Raw genomic sequence first — 19,280 nt, forward strand, 5'->3', positions numbered from 1 at the left:
ATCCCTAATGTTCTGTGATTCTGTGATACCATCCCTGAATACATGTAAAAGCCATCTAGATATGGTGCTCAGGGACACGGTTCAGAAGCGGGCACAGCAGAGTTAGTTGACAGTTTGACCTGATGTTTCTAAAGGCCTTGTCCAATTATCACCGTTGTATGATGCCATGAGAGGGAGGCACCGCGGGCAGCAGGGGGCGTGATGGCAAGCTTGTGTATCTCAGGAAAGAATATGAAGGAGCAAAGCCAAACTTGAGGCAGAGCTGGAATGTAAAGTAATTTTTAAAACAGTTTAAGAGAGTACTATTTAAAAACCCCTTCCCCATGTCTGACACACACTGGCCAGTTGCCTGTTCTCTCCCTGCATATACACACAGCTCTGTACTCTTCCTGCAAAGCCTGACCTTGCTTCTAGAGATCCTACAACTCCTTTTTCCTCTTAAACTCCACGGGGAGTTCCCTGTTCAGCAGAGCCTGTCTTCTGCCCCACTCGCTTGACTTACAGTGTGGTGGAATTGCCTGCTCCTGTGCTCTTAAAAGAGTGACAGGCGCTTGTGGACTCCTAAGCCCTCAAAAGTGGATTCTCTGCTAAAAATCTCCCCAGACAGCAGAAACTCTACTGCCCTTTTTTCTTATTACACTGAAACTTACTTTTAAATGCAACCGTTTCGTGATCGCTGTGGCCAAAATGACCATCACATCCCCCACAGGTCCTTCCCTGTTCACAAACAGCAAGTCTATGAGGGCATCTTTCCTATTTGGTTCACTGAGTACCTGTGACAAGAACTTACCTCCTACAAACTCTAAGAATTAATCTCCAAGACCTGCTCTTCACAGCAGTATGGTAGTCCCAGTTGATGTTTGTAGCAGGATGCTCTGTCTCAGTGGGGTAAAGAGACTCAGAGGGGTGAAAGAAAACTACCAGATGTGCTAGAAGGTCACGCTGTGCCTCAGCATTGCAAAACACTCCGGGCCCAGATAGAGAGAAAAATCGAAGGAGACAGTGTTCTGATGAGAGAAATAAAAAATATTTTGCTAAGCTAGAAGGCTTGCTGAGAAAGGAGGTTTGGGCAGAGCAACAAATGACTGACAATCAATTGCTTTATCCTGTAAAAGCCTTGTGCCATTCTGTATGTCACTATAGCACTTACATTGTGTAGTGTGCCTTCTGATTTATGTCAATCACATCATTATCACTTATAATAAAATTCTGCTTTGTTTGTGCATACAGTCTAGTCTGCCATTCTTTAACCTTTACGGGACAATGTCTGGGAAGTTGAAATCTCCCATAAGGACAAGGGCTACCAATCTAAACATTTCTCCTAATTGCCTATAGTGCTTATATCCTGGCTGGGTAATGTTTAAGTAGATGCCCACTGCAACATCTTCTGTGCTTTCCATTCCCCTGATCATCCCCCAGAGACTCTCAAGCACATCGGCACCAACTGCAAGGTCCAGTAAGAACCAGCACTAACCAGCAGAAAGGTCCCTTGCACCAGACCCCCTCTGCTATATCAAACCACTCCTCCCGCTCCCCCTGAGACACCTCTCCCTCCCTGGTGGCCCCTTGGCTGTGAACAGCCCCTTGTCTCAGAGAGAACACCCGCACCAGGAACACAGAGACAACGACATCCCTCGCCAAACAGCACTGCAATGAGATTGATGCTAACCTGCCAGGCCCACATTGGCACTACTCACTAACCCTCAGATGCCAAAGACCTCCTCACACCGACCACCAGTGACTGCCCCACTCCCGTTCCTCTCTTTTACACTGATGACCTCTTTCCATACTCCACAATGACCACCAGCCATCCCAGCAAGTGGCCGGGGTCACAGACACCAGGATCACAAATAAATTGCTCAATTGACACCCACCTCCAGCCACCACGCTCCTCAGCTCTCCCTGGGATCCCAACAGAGATCTCAGGTGTCCTCTTGTCCTCTTCCCTCACCATCACAGCTCACTACTGCCTCCCACTCCTCCCAGTCCCAGCTCATCCAGCTCACCCATAAAAGCACAAGCACATCTCCTTCCTCCAGCCCTGCCATGCCCCATATGCAGCCCCTGCCTGGCATCCCAAAAGCCCTGTGCCCCTGCCCCTCCCAGGAACCCTTCCTCGCCACCATCACACAGGACCACGCTGCTTATGAAGTATTACAACACTTTTTATTCCCACACAGCCGTTTCACAGAGTACAAACACAAGACAAGACATCAACATCCCCCCACACCCAACAGCACCCCAAGGCCGCGCTCGACTCCTCTGCTGGGCGCTCCGATGCCACCCCACATCCACGGACCTGACTCTGCTCTTGCCCCCAAAAAACTCTGCTGCAGCACATCACACAAACACAGGAGGGAATTCCATCCCTCGTTTCTCTGCCCACCACAAAAGCACCTCTTTCCAGACACTGGGACCAGCTTCTCACCACCACAGCACACCAACAGGCTTCCCAGAGCCCCAGGGACGAGCTCAGTCTTTGGTTGCACACCTTGACGATGACACCTCTGCTCCAGAGAGCCAGGGGGTGACACGCTCCTCAGGTGTCCTGATGATGACACGCTGCTCCGGCCCGCGACCTGTGCACAACACCTACCTCTGTCCAAGTCTGTGTGCTCGTGAGGCAGCTCCTGAGGACCATGGAGACCCATGGCCATCCGTGCAAGGATGCGTTCCAGACCGCCCTGTATGACAAACAGGGATGCAGGCCACCTACGGCGCATGCTACAAAGGAAAGCCTGGGAAAAAGCTGCAAATAAAACCCTCTCAAGTCCCATATCAATGATGGAAAGCTGCAAAAAAAAAAACAAACCCCAACATCCCACATTGATGCCAGAAACCTGCAAAAAAAGCCCCCCAAGTCCCGCATTGATGCTGGCAAACATTCAGCTCCGCCTCGCTGTTGCTGTCACAGCGCTTGCCACCTTCACATCCAGGTCCGTGTCCGATCTCTCTCCAGATGAAGTCCCTCTCTCTCCCCCGCGCAGCAGGACGGGTCGGTGGCAGCCTGGCCACTGTGGGGGTGCTGTCTCCTACCCTACAAAGACTCCGGCTGACGTGAGAACAGTACTTGGCCAAGTGGCAAGGCCACGGCTACGAGGTCAGGTCCTGCGGAGCTGCCCGCAGCCACAGCCACAGCTGGGCCGCCACCAGAAGGGTTGCTTGGGTGCAGTGTTTCCCTGAAGAGCTGGAGGCTGTGAACACGAGAAGAAGACCCGAGTGAGCTGCAGCACACACAAAACAGGCACCTCCCTCCCCTCAGAACTGGTGCTGGTCCTGCACCCTCCGAGGTGCCTCATCTCATCCCTCAGCATCCCTCCCACAAGGGGAGGCCCCTGAGTTGGCCTCTACCCATGGCCTCTACCCTGCACCAGACTAGACACCATCACTTGCAACTGAGTGCCTGCCAGCTCTTCAAAGCCTGCCATCGTTGGCCTTGCAGCCCTCAGGCGCCATGATACCAGGTACCTCCATCTTCTGGGAATGACATGCATCCAGCTCGCCCCAACACCTCCCGTGCCACCTCCAGTACTTGCCCCTGCAGCTCTTGCCGTCCCCTTGCAGCGTCCCTGTCACGCAGCTGCACAGGGGCCCGTCCGCCCGGCTCGTGCAGATCTGCTCGCAGCCTCCGTTGTCCTCGCACCAGTCCGATCCTGGGCACAGAAAGCAAAGGGGGACACCTGAGCCATGCTCCCAGACCCCAAACCCCCAGTCCTTGTCTGCCTTGCTACAACAGTGGGGCCCACAGGAGCACGCCCTCACAACACACACGGCATGGGGATGACACCAGAACTCAGCTAAGCTCACATCATCCCCCTGTCTGATGCTCTTAACCCTGCTGGGGCCTTTTACAAAGACAAAGAGTAGCACCCACAGCACAGGGAACAAGGCCACAAAAGGAGCACCCTGCACCACCCCAAGCTCCTGCCGCCTGCTCTGCTGCTGCACCTTCTCCTGTGCAGCCACCCAAGGATCCCTAGGTACAACTCTCCCCAAGCAATGCAGACCCCCAATGCAGCCTATACCTGCACCCATCTGCCCAGCACCTGTGTGCCCTCTCCCTTCACCTCCCAGTGGCAAAAACCCCTGAGCACTCATGTACTTGTCCTGATTCCTGCTCAAAGGAAGAGCCTCTCCCCACAAGATACACACTCCCTCACCCCCGGTGCCCCGGCACTGCCTCGCAGGACCCCACCAGGCTCAACCCAGATGGCAGAAACCACCCCCCCAAGCCTTTCTCGGGGTCACACACACTTACGCTTCCTCCTAATAGGCCCCACCGAGAGGATCTGCTCCTTGGACTCCTCAGCAAACACGCTGGCCATCCTCGTGTGCTGAGGGCAGTTCTACGCAGGGATAAACACCAGCTCCGTCACTCTCGGCTCCTGCCCAGGCCACGTCCACACCCGTCTGACCAGCCCAGCTCCCAACAGGGCCCCCCTCTCCACCCCTGTGCAACCCCATTCAGAAAGCAGGGGGTCCCAAGGCGATCTGCTTGTGGCAGGGCTCTCCTCCCAGCACCTGGAGGGAAATGCCACCCTCCCCACCTCACCCCTGGGACTACATCTCTGGCCACCTCTCCAATGCCCCATCAACCAGGCTCACTGTGCTTCACCAGAGTCCTACAACGTGAGCAACCTGTCCCACAGCACTCATCTCACTTACTATTTTGCAGGAGTATTTCTCCGAATCGCAGAGTGAGACGGCGCAGTGGAGGTGAACTTCATCATAATCCCCGATGAACTTGAAGACGGTGACGTGGAAGCGGCACGTCAATGATACCCCGTTCTCTTCTATGCCAATGGTATTGTCCTTTATGTTTTGGCACCTGCACAAAGCACCGACACTTGCCTCAGACTCCTTGTGATGGGGACCCTCCCTGCAGGGATGCCCCTCGCATCTGTCCCCATAAGACCCCTCTCTTTAGGTCCTGCAGCAGCCTGCCTCATCCGGACAAAAGCATCACACCCCACCTCTGTAGCATCACCTCTCTCTGCCACTCCCAACTTTGTTGTACTCCCACTTTCCAAAGGCCACGATCCACATCCCTCCCACCTCCTACAGAAATCCTGATGCTCACAGCACTGGTGACACGAGGGGGGCTGCTTCTCTCCATGGCGGGGACTCCAGCTACCCCGACACTGCTCAAACTAAGTCCCACACTAACACCACGAGCTGCCCTTTTCCCCACCCTTGCCAGATCTTGGCCACTGACCAAAAGGTCCCCTGCTCCAACTGACAACATCACTTTGAGTACCCTCCCCACCAGACATGGCACACTGGGCTGCCAGGCCCAGAGTCACTCACCCCCCTTCGATGATGAAGTAGCGCAGCTTGTCGTTGCTGTCCCGCGAGGGGGTTGCGTAGCACTTGTTTAGCATCAGGATTAGGTGTTTGGAATCGGCCCCGACCACAAAGACCCCCACGTAGAGCACGTCCCGGGTGGTGAGCACGACCTCGCCCTGTCTGTATGGGTGCTTGTAGGATGAGTTCTTGTACAGGGCCATCTTGGTTGTGAAGCTCCCTTCCTGCGTCGGCACCGTCAGGTTAATCACACTAACAATGACAAACAAATACCATCTCAGATGGAGGAAAGGCTATGAACCCACCAGGTCACTTCAGACCCTCACCTCCTTGCCCTCTGCCCACATGTTGCCATGCTCATATGATGGGAGAGGCCGTGCAGCTCACCCCAGCTCCTACCTGAGCATCGGCCGCACGACTGAATCCAGGGAGATCTTGATGTCCAGCTCGTAGGCACAGGAAAACTCCACATTGATTGTCCGGTCCCGGGTGATGATGTTGCCTGTGTTGTTCGCGCTCTCGATCCACACGGTGTTCTTGTACACTATATGGGTGCTGTTGGACTGCGGGAGGAACACAGGGCATTGCTCAACACTGCTCATCTCTGCTCCCACGCTCTTAACAAACACCTTGGTCCCTAAACAAGCCTTTGCTCCTGATCCCATGTGCCTTGTGCCCCGGCTCACCTGCACCAGGTTGCCACAGTTGCCCTTGGTGTTGTTGATCTGGAAGGAGATGAAGTCCTCCCCTTCGATGCCAGGGCAGTGGCGGTCGTTGACCCGCACCCCCTCACGCTCGAAACCCAGCTGGAACAGCTTGCACTTGGAGATGGACACCTCCATTTGGGCGGCTTTGCAGGTCACCTCTGCATCAATGATGTCATGGGTGGCTAGAGGAGAAGACGAGACAGTTTCTGATCACCAGAAACCCTCGGCACCTCCTTTCCCAAAGCCTCAGCAGCACCACAGCCTGATGCCTCTGGCCTTGCAGCCTGGACCAGAAGACTCACTGTTCCCGTAGGGCGGAGGCTCGATGCAGCCACACAGCTCCCCACCATTGTCCAGCTCGCAGCTGCGGTTGGGGCAGTCGGCGCCCACGCAGGGATCTTCCACCACTCCTGCTAAACAGCACAAGACAGAGCACAGACACCATCTTTACCCTTGGACCATGGGGCAGGCACCTCTAACCACCCCCGCTTGCCAGCCTCTCTCCCCCTTCTCCTGCTGGTTGCAGTCCCAGCGGGATGCAGCTCCCCTCAACCCAAAAGGCCCCCAGCTCTCTTACAGCAATTCTCCTTCTCGATCCACTCGGTGCCCAGGATGCCGAAGGTGCGGCAGGCCTCTCCATAGGCGGCCAGCGAGCCGCACAGCTGGACCTTCTTGTGGTTGTAGCAGCCATCCAGAAAGCAGGACTCGTAAAAGGGCAGCGGGTCCAGGAGGCCGTAGCAGGGCTGGAAGAAGCCTTTCATGTCTGTCAGCTTCAGGCAGTAGCTGTCGCTCTGCAGCTCCTGGATCTGGACGTTGTCGCAGGAGGCGGCGTACTGCGAGTACTGCAGCTCGTTGCAGCTGTGGGCAGCGGACACGTTGCGGGGGGTCCCGACACGGCTAGCCCTGCTCCCGCCCGGCAGGGAAGGGCCATCCGACCGCTCACCTCTTCTGCATGCCGTTGGTCTTCCAGCTCTGCGCCAGCACCACGCTGCTGACCGCCGGCTTCCCCCGCAGCGTGGCATAGTCGTCCGTCTGGTCGCCGTTGAAGTTGCCGCAGAGGCCGCACACCTTGTTCTGCAGCCGCTCCCCGATGGTGATTTTGATGACGTTGAAGCCGTTGTAGCGGATCTGGATGTCGGGGCTGGAGTCGATGACCAGGAAGCCCTCCTGGCTGAAGATCTTCGTCGAAAGCCCCGTGACAAAGGGGATGCTCACGTGGCTGCCGTTCACCTGGCAGGGGAGAGTGCATGAGGCTGACATCCCTCCCATCTCCTCCAACTATGGCTGTGAACATCTCCTCCTCCTCCTTCTGGCCAACGCATCACTCTGAGTGCAACTCCTCCCTTAAATGTGGACAGCAGGCTGCACCGCAAATGGAGGGGATAGACACCCCCGACAAGCCCTTACCTTGACGGTATTCCTGTCGCTGATGAGGATCTGCTCCTCGTTGATGTAGAAGTACACGGGGGAGATGATGGTGAGGTTGGGCGAGGACCACTTGTCAAAGTTGATGATGAGCTGGAAGGAGAAGTCGGGCAGCTTCTGGCAGATGGTGGAGAGGACGAAGGCGCAGTTGGCAGGGAAGCGGAGGAAGGCCCCGTCGAAGGTGCGGAAGACGCCACCGCCCGCGGCCAGGCAGAAGGAGCTCCTGGTGCTGAAGCAGCCACGGACGCCGTTGCGGAGGGCGCACTCCTCGTCTGACTTGCAGTGCCGAGGGTCGCACTGGATGAGGTTGCGCCGGAAGCAGCGGCACCGGCGGGTGCAGTCCCCGTTCCAGAAGAGCTGCTTGGGCTGAAAGAGGGACCTGTCACCAGTCGGGAGGGCCAGGGACCCCCACCCTACACTCCGTGGATGCTTGGGCTGATGTTTACGCCCTCGCATGTCTGCCTGCTCTGCCTCTCATTCCTCGCCCAGTCCTGCTTGGTACAAAACCACCAGACTTCAGAGCAATCCCCAAGCACGGCCATGGACTGGCAGACAGGTATGATGCTGATGAAGCAGAGGACCTGTCCCTCCAGGCCCTGTGAGCACCCTGGACGACTGAGGCTACAAGCCTGGCAAACAGACTCAGCGCAACACCCGGTACCAGGCTGACCACTGGCCCCACTCAGGGCACAAGACACTGCCCAGGAACGTCAGAAAGAGAAAGGTAGAGTGAAGGATGTGAGCAGTACCTCATAGTATTTGCCGTCAGAGTAGCAGCCGCAGTTGTGGGGAAGGATGCAGCTCTTGCCGTTGAGGACGTAGCCAGGGTCGCACTGGCATCCCTCCACGCAGTAGTGGCTGCAGTCGCTCTTCAGCCGGATGGCGGCACATCGGGGCTGGCACAGGGACACGCAGCTCTCATAGTGGCTGTTGGGGGGACAGCTGACAGCTGCGATGTTACCAGAGGACAAAACAGACACTAATTAGCTCCCCAGACAAAACCGACCTGGCCACCAGCCACACGTGGGGCCATCATCCCCACCACTATTTTCCTGGCCAAGGAGGTTAACATGGACCAGGTCGCACAGAGTGGGACTTGGAGCTCTTGGGCATGCATCTGAAGGGAAAAGGCAGCTTTCATCCCTCCTCGCACCCCACTAGCTCATCAGGGACCATTTTGGAGCCGGTGGGCAGGGTGCTGCTCAGTGGCCCTGCTGCCCCTGCCTCCTGAGAGTGGTGCCTTCTGAGCCCTGAGTTTGCTTGTTAGAAGGAAGAACGACATAAATTTAATTTTCAGTCTGGTTAGCAAAGACAATTACTTCCCATCTGATTTGCCAGATAGATTGGCTGCCAGAGAGGCTCAGGGCCCTCGTCCTCAGGAGCCTAATTGAACATCACATCGTAATCTTATTGACAAGAGCATGCAGCTTCATTAGAGCAAACACGCACTCCTGCCTTTGAAGCTGACTAATACAATTCCTGCCTAACAACGGTGCAACAGCTGATCCCTTCTGAACTTGAGGCTTCCGCCTTTCCATTCCAGTTCTTGCTATACCATAAGAGCACGTAGTGCCCCAGATCCGATCCCACACCTGGTAAGCACGGGAGGGACTGGCTGCTAGGCCATCAGCATCCCCCTCCCTGATCTGCACACAGCTCAGGGACGTGTCCAGGTCAACACTGTACAGTGCTCTGTTACCTCTCTATGTGATGAGCAAGTGCTACAGCTACAGCACCTCTAGGGAACAAGGGCCCGGAGGCAGGGGGGCACTTACAGCACGAGGTGAAGTTCCTCCAGCCGGTAATGGCGATGCCCTGCGTTTGGCATGTGCTGGCGTAATTCTGCAGCCAGCTGCAGGCCGTTTGCATGGCTCCCCCGTCGACGCAGGTGTCGAAGAGGCAATTCTTGTAGAAGAAGGCCGGACTGATCTTGCTGTGGCACTTGGCAAAGACGCCGCTTTGGCTCGGGATGAGGCTGCAGAGCTGCTGGGGTTTCCAGAAGCCTTCCACCTTCCCGCAGGCCGGGCAGCGATCGCCGCAGCCCACGCGGCAGAACGCGTCCCACTTTGCCCAGCTCTGGATGAAGTCAGCGACGCTGGCAGCTGGCGTGCCGCCCGCGGTCACCAGGTCATCCTCTGGGTTGCCGTTGTAGCGGCCGCAGAGGCCGTAGGTCAGATTTTGGAAGCTGCGTGGGACGGTGACGGAGAGGAAGGTCTTCCAGTCATATACCACCTTCAGCCCGAAGTCGGTCTCAACCACGATGTGAAAGCCAAAGGCAAAGATGTTCACTTTGCCCTGGCCCAGCTTCAGGGGCAGGTAGAGACGCTCGTTGTTGATCTGCAGGAGAGGAAACGAGATGCACCGTGAGTGGGCATGATGATCGGAGCTTCCCAGAGAGGACATGAAGGCAGGTCCCTGCTAGCCTTGCCTCTGCATCCAAAACAAGGCAGCCAAAATGGAAGTCCCTGCCAACAGCTGTGCCTGGCAGCACCCTAGGGACAAGCCCAAGCATACACCCTTCCCAACCCCCAGAAAACCTCACAAACTGTAAGGCCTCATGCCTAGCGAATCGCTCCACGGTTTGGGAGCCACGGCAGGGAGAAATAATCATGCCCTGCACTCACCAACACGGTGTATTTGTAGGCACGGTGGATGATGATGTTGTAATTGAAGACCTCCACTTCAATTTGTTTCACCCACAGCGCCAGAGAGGTGTCCCGATCCTCGTTCTTGGCCGTGATGGTGAACGCCGGGAAAGTGTCCGAGCGCTCCACCCGCGGCCGGGCGATCGTGGTGCACAACACCAAGGCGCAGCTGCTCTGGAAGTCAAAGGAGTAGCCATCGAAAGTCAGGTAGTGTCCATAACCAGAGACGATGCAGGAGGCATCGGTGCGGACGTGGCAGTAGTAGAGGCCGTTCTCCTCCAGGCAGTACTCATCATCCTTGCAGGAGACGTTCTCACAGTAGACGCTGTTGTCGGAGCCGTTGCAATAGCAGAGGAAGTGGCAGGAAATGTCCATCCAGAAGGTCTGGTTGGTGGCCAGCTGGTGCCCCTCGAAGTTGCAGCCGCACTCACCGCGGGGAATGCAGCGGGTGCCACGGAGGGCAAAGCCCTCGTCACACTGGCAGCCCTCTGTGCAGGCGTCCGCACAGACGGGGCCCGTGGCCAGGGTCTCGCAGGTCTCCACGCAGCTCATGCACTCCTCGAAATGACTGTTCTCTGGGCAGGCGAGAGCTGCAGGGACAAACGTGGAGTGTGAGTGCCCATTTCAGGCAGCCACAGGGCAGCGTGGGGTAGGGGAATGAGCAAAAGGTGGGAACGGGGTGAGCAGTGGCCAATTTGAGGGGAAGAAGGCAAGAGGGTAAAACAGTCCTGGCACCCTACCAGCCTCTGTCTCTTTGCAATCCCTTCTCCTCTCTACCATCGCCCTCCTCGCATCACAGCCCTGTTGTGCCATGTGCCAAGTGACACTTCCTCTCACTATTTTGGAGGGTACAAGGCCAGGACTCCCAAATGCATGCCTCCCTCAAACCTCCGCATCGGAGGCAGGGGCTACCTCCCCACCGTGTACTTCCACACTGAAGATTTTTCAGATTCGCTTCTGAATTATGAATGTTTTCCCATCAACGTCAAGTTTATAGCGACACCTAAAACCAAGCGTTGTTCAAATTATCCTCTGGTGGTGGCACACAGCACTGTCAGACACCATCTGTGGCTCTGGAATGCTCCTACAATGCATCATAAAACTTCTGATGCCTCTTGAAATGCCACCCTGAAATCACTTCACTGGCAAAGCTGTCTCTGCCAGCACAAGCACTGCTTAGAAACTACCATTGGTACACAGGGTGGTGCTGCCTTGCCTTCAGGCTCGTGAGATTTCCTTCTGAAATTCCCCTTTCCCTTCCGTATGCTACATGGGACAGCAGTTTGTACATGTCAGACCCCTCATGGCAGAAAGCTCTACCGGGCATAGCTCTTTTGACAGCAAAGCCAATCTTCGGTTGAACAGTAGGGAAGAGAATAGGAAAATTGCCTCAGAATGCCCACGTTTAGGCACCTCTGCCCCCACCCTTTTGTATGACTTTGGACATCTAATGCTGCCCTTAGTGCTGTAAGGTCAGGGCCTCTCTCCCAAGCAGCCCTTCTATCTGTGGCCATCTTACCTGTGGGTAAGGGGTGACCACCAGAGACAAGAGAGGAAGATTGGGAAAGAGAGCCTGTACTTTTTGGCATCATATAAGAAAAGCTGCTCTACATCTGTACACCCACAAACTCCCGACAAAAAGACTCTACCCAAGGTCGGCAGTGTCTGTGTCCCCCTCTTCTCCTTACCCAGGGTATTTAAAAGCTTTGGCAGACTCACGGCAAAAACTGTGGCTCCTCCACTGGCCGATGTCCACCTCGGCGTTCTTGCAGGCGCTGGCGTAGCGCGCCACCGAGTCGCACAGCTCCGACCGGTTGCCCCCGCTCTGGCACAGGCGGAAAAGGCACGTCCTGTAGTAGGCCGAGACGTTGACCACGCTGTGGCACTCCAGGAAGGAGCTGTTGGTGGGGTCGTTGATGATGCCGCAGTTGGAGCGGCTCCGGTAGGACTTTAGCAGCTCCGAGTCGTTGTTGCAAGCCTTGAGGAGGTCGCCGCACTCTCCGTTGCAGATCTCGTCGAACGTGGTCCAGCTCTCCAGGAAGAGCTCCAGGTTGTCCGTGTACTTGCCCTTGGGCAGGCAGAATTCGTCGCTGGCATTGCCGTTGAAGAAGCCGCACAGGCCCCCGGTGCAGTTGAAGTAGGCGGTGGAGAGGTGGATCTCCAGGAGGCCCAAATCGTAGTAGCCGACAGTCAGGAGCCCCTCCGACTCCATCACGGTGCCGTTGTCACTGCGGTAGATTTCCAGGCGGCCAGAAGGGTGGAAATAGGGCAGCTCCACATCGTAACCATTCACCTACAAGGAACAAGCAGATTGAGACGCTTCAGGGATGGTGATGTGACTTTGCACGGCCGTTCCTGTCTGCTGGCCATGCTGCGCTGGGTACACTAAGCATTTCCTGACCCAGACCCCACCCTCCAAGGCCCAGAGCCTCCTTTGAGCAGGAAAACATGGCTGTTTCCTTGCATTTTGCCCCATAACACAGAGAATGTTTTTCCAGGGGCAAAACAAGTTGCAGGAGACAACAGCAATGTCGAGAGCTGACTCGGCAAGCAAACAGGTATAATGGTGCTGCAACAGCAACTTCACAGCCACCTAAAGGGCCTCAATGGGTTTCCTCCAAGTGCCACTGTAGCGCCCTGCTCCCAAGGGACATTGGTTGAAGGCACAAGCCACCACCTCCTGCCCTAGGTGGGCTGCCCCGACAGCAGCACCTTTACCTTGATCTCAGACAGGCTGGCACCTCCCATCTTCACCTCTTGGCCGGCCGCCTGGATCCGCACGACGCGCAGCCCGCTGGGAGCGGATCCAGGCTTCTTTTGGCTGATGTCCACCTCGATGAAGTCTGGTTTCTCCGGGCAGGTTTTGAGCAGCGTGTAGGAGTGCTCCAGAGGATAGGGGAAGGCGACACCATCAAATGTCTGTAGCACCTGGTTCTGTCCCACCAAACACAGGGTTTCCCGCTTGGGGTAGCAGCCCCGGTAGCCGTTCTCAAGGGCGCAGACCTCTCCTTCAGGGCACGTGGTGTTAAAGCACCTGGCCTCCCCGCCGTCCTCGCACTCGCACTCCACCGTGCAGTCCGCTGCCGCCCAGAAAGACTCCCCGATGGCGTAATAGCGTCCGTCCACGTCGCAGCCACACTTCTGGACAGGGACGCAGCGGTCGGTGCTGAGAACGTAGCCCTCTTTGCACTCGCAGCCCTCGGTGCATGGGGAGGAGCAAGCCAGCGGGGCCGTGAGGTCCGAACACGTGGCAGGGCAGCTGGTGGTGCACACCGAGTAGTGGCTGAGCTCCGGACACTGCACGGCCATCGCTGTGGGTGCAGAGGGGAAACAAACAACAGGAGGACCATATTACAGCGTGGTTCGGGGCCAGTTACCTCTTTCCTATTGACCCACAACAGAGACAACACAGAGTGACCCAGGAGCCCCACTTGATGGTAGAATTGCTCCTCCGTTTCCCTCCCGAGCCATTCTGCTCATGCAAGCAATAACTTCCCCAAAAGAGCCCCAGAGCCATCAAGCCATCCACAGGTGGATCTCCTTTTTTGCTAGCACTGATGCCACAGAGAGGAAAGACCAATGGGCTCTTGCTCGGCTCCTTTCCCTGGATTTCTCCCCCCTCATCTCACGCACTGCTGGGCACATGGGCAGCCCCCCGAAATTGCTCCCTTCCTCCAGAGGAGAAGGGTCCCGGCAGGAGCACGCACACACTTACCGCATCCTGTCTGGGTGCGCCACTCTCCCACCGAGATGCCCAGGGCCTGGCACACCGTGGCGTACGCCTGGATGGCTTGGCACAGGCCGGTGCCGTTATCCCGGGCACTGCAGAGGTCGTAGACGCAGCTGTGGACGAAGGCGGTGGGGTCCACGACGGCGCCGCACTCCCACAGCGGCCCGCCGCTCTTGTTGATGAAGCCGCAGTACTCGGAGGTGAAATACAGAGACTCGGTGGCAGGGTCGCAGAGGCTGCAGTTCTCCAAGCAGCCGGGAGAGCATTTCCGCTCGGGGTGAGGCACTCGCCAGCTCTCGCCCAGGTCCGGCACAGACACGGCCAACCTCCCATCAGAGCGGAGGGTATCGTCCTCAGGGTCTTTATTGTAATTCCCGCACAGACCACACGTGGAGTTAATGTACGTGCCCGGAACGGAGACGGAGGCGTAGTGTTGTCCATCGTAGGTCACCAGCAGGCCAAAGTCGGTCTCCAAGGCTGTGGACAAGCCTCTTTGGTAGACTTTTATTGCACCCAGTTCCAGAGAGATGGGTAGGGACACCACCAAGTCATCCACCTGCGGGAACAGCACCAGACAACTGAGCCAGCGCATGAAATAGCAGAGCTCTCATACTGGGACGTAGACAGGAGCCTTATGGCCCCATTACAGGGTCTCAGGGTTAGGGATGTGCACAGAAGGACAGCCATTGGAGAGCCACAGGCACTTGCTGCCATGCCTGTCACCCACGCCCGTTCCCCCAGGGACACATGGAGCTCAGAAGCACCGTCCCATGCTCTGCTGCCTCAGAGGTGCTGATCTGAAAGTTTTCCCCTTTCAGCGGGCCTCTTACCTTTGCTTTCCCATAGCTGCCTTTGGGGAGGACAATCTTGTGTGAGTAGACCTCCACAAAAATATCCCGCAGCCAGGAGACGGAGGAGCCGCCTCGGTTCTCATTCTTGGCCTCCACGTTGAAGTAGGGCAGCTGGGAGCCTGGCCAGCACTGCCTGGCGAGGAGGTAGGAGCAGGAACCCTGGAAGTGAAAGAGGAAGCCGTCGAAGGTGTGGTAATGTGGATCTCCGAACACCACGCAGGTGCTGCTCTCCACTGGCACGCACTGGAAGAACTTGGACTTCGGCTCGCACACTTCAAAGGGGCCGCAAGCCATCTCCTGGCAGAAGATCTCGTTGTTGAAGTCCAGGCAGCGGCACTTGGTGGTGCAGTTGACACTGTCCCAGAAGATCTCCCCTTGACGGAGAAACTGCCCTAGAAAGACAGAAAGGGAAAAACCCACGCTACATCACCTCTCTAAACGGAGGAACACGCTCACTGCGCCACATCAGGCCTCAGAGGGGTCTGCCGGCCCTACGATTGAGACCACCGCCAAAGCATCCTGCCACCAGGCTTCTCAGCTGCTTTCTCTGTGCAGATTCCCAGCAAAAGCCACTCAGCAAAGTGCTGCTATCACAAGCTTCGAGTCCTTCCTGCGCTGCAAGTCCATCGGATGGTGTGAACGCCGTCATGAATCCGGAGTCGGTGCCGCACCGCGCAGACTGGCTAACTTGAAGGCTATTCCTTCCGTTTTGGACACCCGCCACCCTCGTTCTGCTTCAGTATCGCAGGACAGGAGAGCCATGAGTGCTATTTTCTCAAAGGGAAAGTCCACTGGTAAAGCTCATGCCTTTTGGAGGCCATTTCCAGCGCTGTCGCTGTGCTTGCGCCGTCCTTCAGCTTTGTCGCTATCTCTGTAATTCTTCTGTTCGCACAACTTCGCCAGTCAAAGAGCGACTGCCATCAGCAGCGCAGAAGCAATTCGCTCCCATTCAGAAAGCGCTCCCAGCAGTTACGAAACCCAAGAGCTGTTGATAAGTAACTTCCACACCACACACCAGTGACAACGGGAAACGATGAGTGATCACACAGCAATAGACTGAGCAGACTTGTTACACGGCGGTACTATAAAAGGAGGCAGGTTTGTCTGGTGAGAGACGTGAGAGGCAGAGAGAAGATGGGAGAACAAGGGTGGCAAATACCCGTGAGAGCTTCCTCTCCTCCATATGGCCATCTTTCACACCTCTCATACACATGGCTTCCACTGTACACGCTGCCTGAATTTACCTCTCCTAAACTTTTTGTTCTCTTCCCTGCCTCCTACAAAACAAAAAGCTATTTTCCCCTTTCCTGCAACAAACACCACTTCCTTTCAGCAAGATCCACTTGCAAGGGCTCCCATGCCAACTGTCCTGGTGCTGGGGATTTGGGCAAGCAAGTGTCGGTAGGTGCCTTCACCTCCAGCACCACACACTGCATTTCCTCTCCTGGAGGGTGACTGGCTGTCCACCACGCATCACAAATCCAGTGGCAGGATCTACCCATGCTGCCCTTGTCACCTGCAAAGCCAAGACTGGTTTTCAGCCCCTTAGTCCTTAGCCTAGGCCTTCTTCCTGGGGGCAGCAGCTGGAAGTGACTGGAGTGGTTGGACCCAAAAGCTCTGCTGTGGCTGCAAAACCCTCGGGGCCTCATGGGCCTTCTTTGTTACAGACCTAAACCAAGACATAAAGAGTCATCTCCAGTGTCTGTCGGCCAGTGACAATCCTCTCCTGCTAGAAAGACTTCTGGAGCACAGCGGATGCTCCTGACAGTTGTATTTGTCAAATGGTAACACAATAATCTCTCTGCAGCAGAGTCCCTGTGTGCATTTATTAATCCCTTTCTATCCCCACGCTGTGGGTGACGCATGCACGGATGCTGTAACTGGTGCAAGGGCATGGCATTTGTCCTGCCTGGAAAACCTGCTATTTCTTGTGCAGAGACAAAGGAAATGGGACCACACCGTCAGCTTTCCCACTCTGGAGGAAAGGGGAAATTGCTGCCTGCAGGTCTTTCCTATTGCCACCATCGGAAAACAATTGAGATGATGGCTCAGTGGCATTCGGTTCCTGCGAAACACTCGAGCCCTGTCCCCCTCTTGACAAACATCTCAGTCCACTCTTCAAGGCTTTGGCCTTTTGCCGTGGGCAGCCTGACAAATATTGGTGGAAGTCGGGTGATGACCCCGCTGGCGCGTTTCTGTCCCACAGCAGCCCAGAGTGCCCAGGCACCTCTCCACCAGCATCCCAACAGCTACACTGCACCCCAAAGTGTGAAAAAAGCAATGCCGTTTCCCCCTTACCTCTCAGGCTGCAGCCATTGGCCGGATCTATTTCTCTGCCATCTATTTTGAAAGCCCAGCGCCCGGGGATGTTAACGTTGGTTGTTTCTTCGATATTGACTATGTCTGGGGTTCTGGAGCCCGGGATGCTAAAGAAGTTGGTGATATTTCCGCCATTGAAGCCAGCCTAAAACAGAGACAGAGTGAATGTCATCACACATCTTTGCTGAGCAAGCATGGATATGTTGGGAAAGCCACAGGCAGCTATCCAAGAGCTTGACAGAGACGGGGATTTGGGAGTGAGAGCCTTACCTGAGCCATAACCCCACCAAGACCGGTCAGGGGGTCGCCTCCGCTGGCTGTCCCCGTGGTCCAGCTGATTTCGTGGTAGTTAAATAGGGCAAAAGATGACACTCCATCTGTGATCAGGACAGCTTGGAAAGTGTTTACCTGTTGAAAACAACGAGCACATTCACAGGGTGATACTGCTGTTCTTGCACTGCTTGCCTGCCCTTCTGCCACAGTCATCTCTGGCCCGGGTGAGACATGGGAGCCTTGTGGTGAAGAGTGGCAGAAGTCAAACAAGATCCAAAATGTGCTTACACTCACTCCTGCAACTCCAGCAGCTCCCATCCCTGCAGCTACCTCCAACTGGGAGGACGACAGGACTTTAACACCAATAGATGGCAGCATGAGAATAAGCTTGCTGGAAAAAGCAAGCAGCAGGATTCTGGTTGTTATGACCTGTTGTCTTCCATTACCCTATCTTAGTTTTATTCCTCACCGCATTATCTTACCCTTCCGCATTCATATCCTACAATACTGTTAACATTGGATTACATCCAAGTCAGCCACGTACATTATGCGCTGTGCTTGGCTGCCAAATCCCCTCGCTACCTGCTAAATGCACTGCTTGCATTCTTCCTTTCACTTGAAATGACTCTGCATTTCCAGCCCCCAAACTCCAGAGACGTCCATGTCACTGCCAGCCAGGGTTCCAAGCGGGAAGGCTGTGCTTTGCCAGCCAGAGAGCAGCATAGCCCCAAGCTCTTCCCTTTTACAGTTGCACAGAAAGACAGAAAAGGCCTCTTCCCTTGAGATATCCCCTCTATCCATGCAGATCCAGCAGCAGAGATCACCACTGGGAACCAACAGCCATGCACTCCCCTCAGCTTTCTGTATTTTCCTCTCTTTCCCATCTCTGCCCATCCTGGACTGCTCTGTGCCAGCACCGTGTCAACTGCTCCTCCTGCCTCTGAGCGAGCAGGATATTAGCAAGGGACAAAGCACACGCTTCCCCTCTTTTCAAGAGCCACCTGGGTGCTGCAAACTGAAACAATTACCAGGCCATATAGGAAAGCAGTGATCAAACCATCTCACACTAGGAAGTGTTAGGGCTTACCCTGCCAGCAACCTTTGAGCACCACAGAGAGAGCTGAGCTGCTCATTGCCAACGGGGCACGAGTGCTGCTGGTCGAAGGGAAGATGCCAGAACCGAGGAGCTGGGGCTCACTTTGCAGCACTTTGCAAACCCACTGGTTTGATTATTGGTGCTGAGGTGAGCACAAACACCTGAACATAGAGGAGGGGACCCCAGGGCTGCAGTCACTACTTGCACGCCACATGGGATGTCACTTCCAAGGAGCATTAGGGTCCTACCATGAAAACGGAGGCAAAGCAGCCTGTACGAGCTGTCAGGAACAGAGGGAGGTGTGGGCAGAGCTGCCTCGTGGCAGCTGGAAATGGCACAGTTCACACCAGGGCAAGCGGGAGAGCCAGTTAATGGGAAGTGACCATTTCCAGTCCGGCAGCCTTTCCCTGGGAGTCTGCCTCCTATGTCTGGTTTCCTCTTCACCACCTCGGCACCCTTTGCTGGGCCTTTTCTCGCAGCCATGAGATCAGAAGGCACTAAGACATAAAGGCAGTATCGCTTTGACAGAGCAACAACAGCTCTTTAGGAGCTCCTCGTTAGGAGCACTTACACGAGCCACAAACTTTTCCCTGTCTGGCGCTCACAACCAAACACGCATCGAGCACCCTGGCCATCTAACAAGGCTCTGGGAAACCAAACCCATTTGCTCGGGTGTCATTGAGAGACAGTAACCACAGCATCCCATAGTCCACATTCACAAAATGGGAATGTTTTCTGCAGCTTTTCTGCATTGCGATGAAATTCCTGCTTAAGTTGCATTGTGCTATTCCGTGTGCCAACGCGGAGCCCTGGCCGCTATCGAACGGGAGGGCTGCACTACAACAAAACAAATTGCGTTGTGTTGCAAATGTAATTCTTCAGGCCATACACGAATCTCTATATTGCTTGCTGTCTGCAAATATATATCTA

At 55.6% G+C, this 19,280-nt stretch overlaps 1 protein-coding gene across 1 annotated transcript in view; it reads right to left on the reverse strand.

The window, feature by feature from the left end:
* Positions 1 to 3,093: 3,093 nt before the first annotated feature.
* Positions 3,094 to 19,280, reverse strand: part of TECTA (tectorin alpha) — a 19,651-nt gene continuing 3,464 nt past the window's right edge. Inside the window, exons 4-23 of the mRNA XM_010186152.1 lie at positions 17,252 to 17,389; positions 16,961 to 17,126; positions 14,642 to 15,054; positions 13,797 to 14,367; positions 12,800 to 13,392; positions 11,801 to 12,374; positions 10,061 to 10,671; positions 9,212 to 9,773; positions 8,186 to 8,385; positions 7,419 to 7,802; positions 6,955 to 7,241; positions 6,589 to 6,869; positions 6,314 to 6,424; positions 5,991 to 6,193; positions 5,704 to 5,867; positions 5,308 to 5,556; positions 4,666 to 4,828; positions 4,259 to 4,346; positions 3,537 to 3,653; positions 3,094 to 3,194 (exon numbers count right to left, since the gene is read on the reverse strand). Coding sequence (XP_010184454.1) covers positions 3,094 to 3,194; positions 3,537 to 3,653; positions 4,259 to 4,346; positions 4,666 to 4,828; positions 5,308 to 5,556; positions 5,704 to 5,867; positions 5,991 to 6,193; positions 6,314 to 6,424; positions 6,589 to 6,869; positions 6,955 to 7,241; positions 7,419 to 7,802; positions 8,186 to 8,385; positions 9,212 to 9,773; positions 10,061 to 10,671; positions 11,801 to 12,374; positions 12,800 to 13,392; positions 13,797 to 14,367; positions 14,642 to 15,054; positions 16,961 to 17,126; positions 17,252 to 17,389 — 5,976 coding nt within the window. The remainder of the gene's footprint in view (positions 3,195 to 3,536; positions 3,654 to 4,258; positions 4,347 to 4,665; positions 4,829 to 5,307; positions 5,557 to 5,703; positions 5,868 to 5,990; positions 6,194 to 6,313; positions 6,425 to 6,588; positions 6,870 to 6,954; positions 7,242 to 7,418; positions 7,803 to 8,185; positions 8,386 to 9,211; positions 9,774 to 10,060; positions 10,672 to 11,800; positions 12,375 to 12,799; positions 13,393 to 13,796; positions 14,368 to 14,641; positions 15,055 to 16,960; positions 17,127 to 17,251; positions 17,390 to 19,280) is intronic.

The sequence above is a fragment of the Mesitornis unicolor genome, unplaced genomic scaffold, assembly GCF_000695765.1.
Source record: "Mesitornis unicolor isolate BGI_N332 unplaced genomic scaffold, ASM69576v1 scaffold19170, whole genome shotgun sequence".
NCBI classification, from domain to species: domain Eukaryota; kingdom Metazoa; phylum Chordata; class Aves; order Mesitornithiformes; family Mesitornithidae; genus Mesitornis; species Mesitornis unicolor.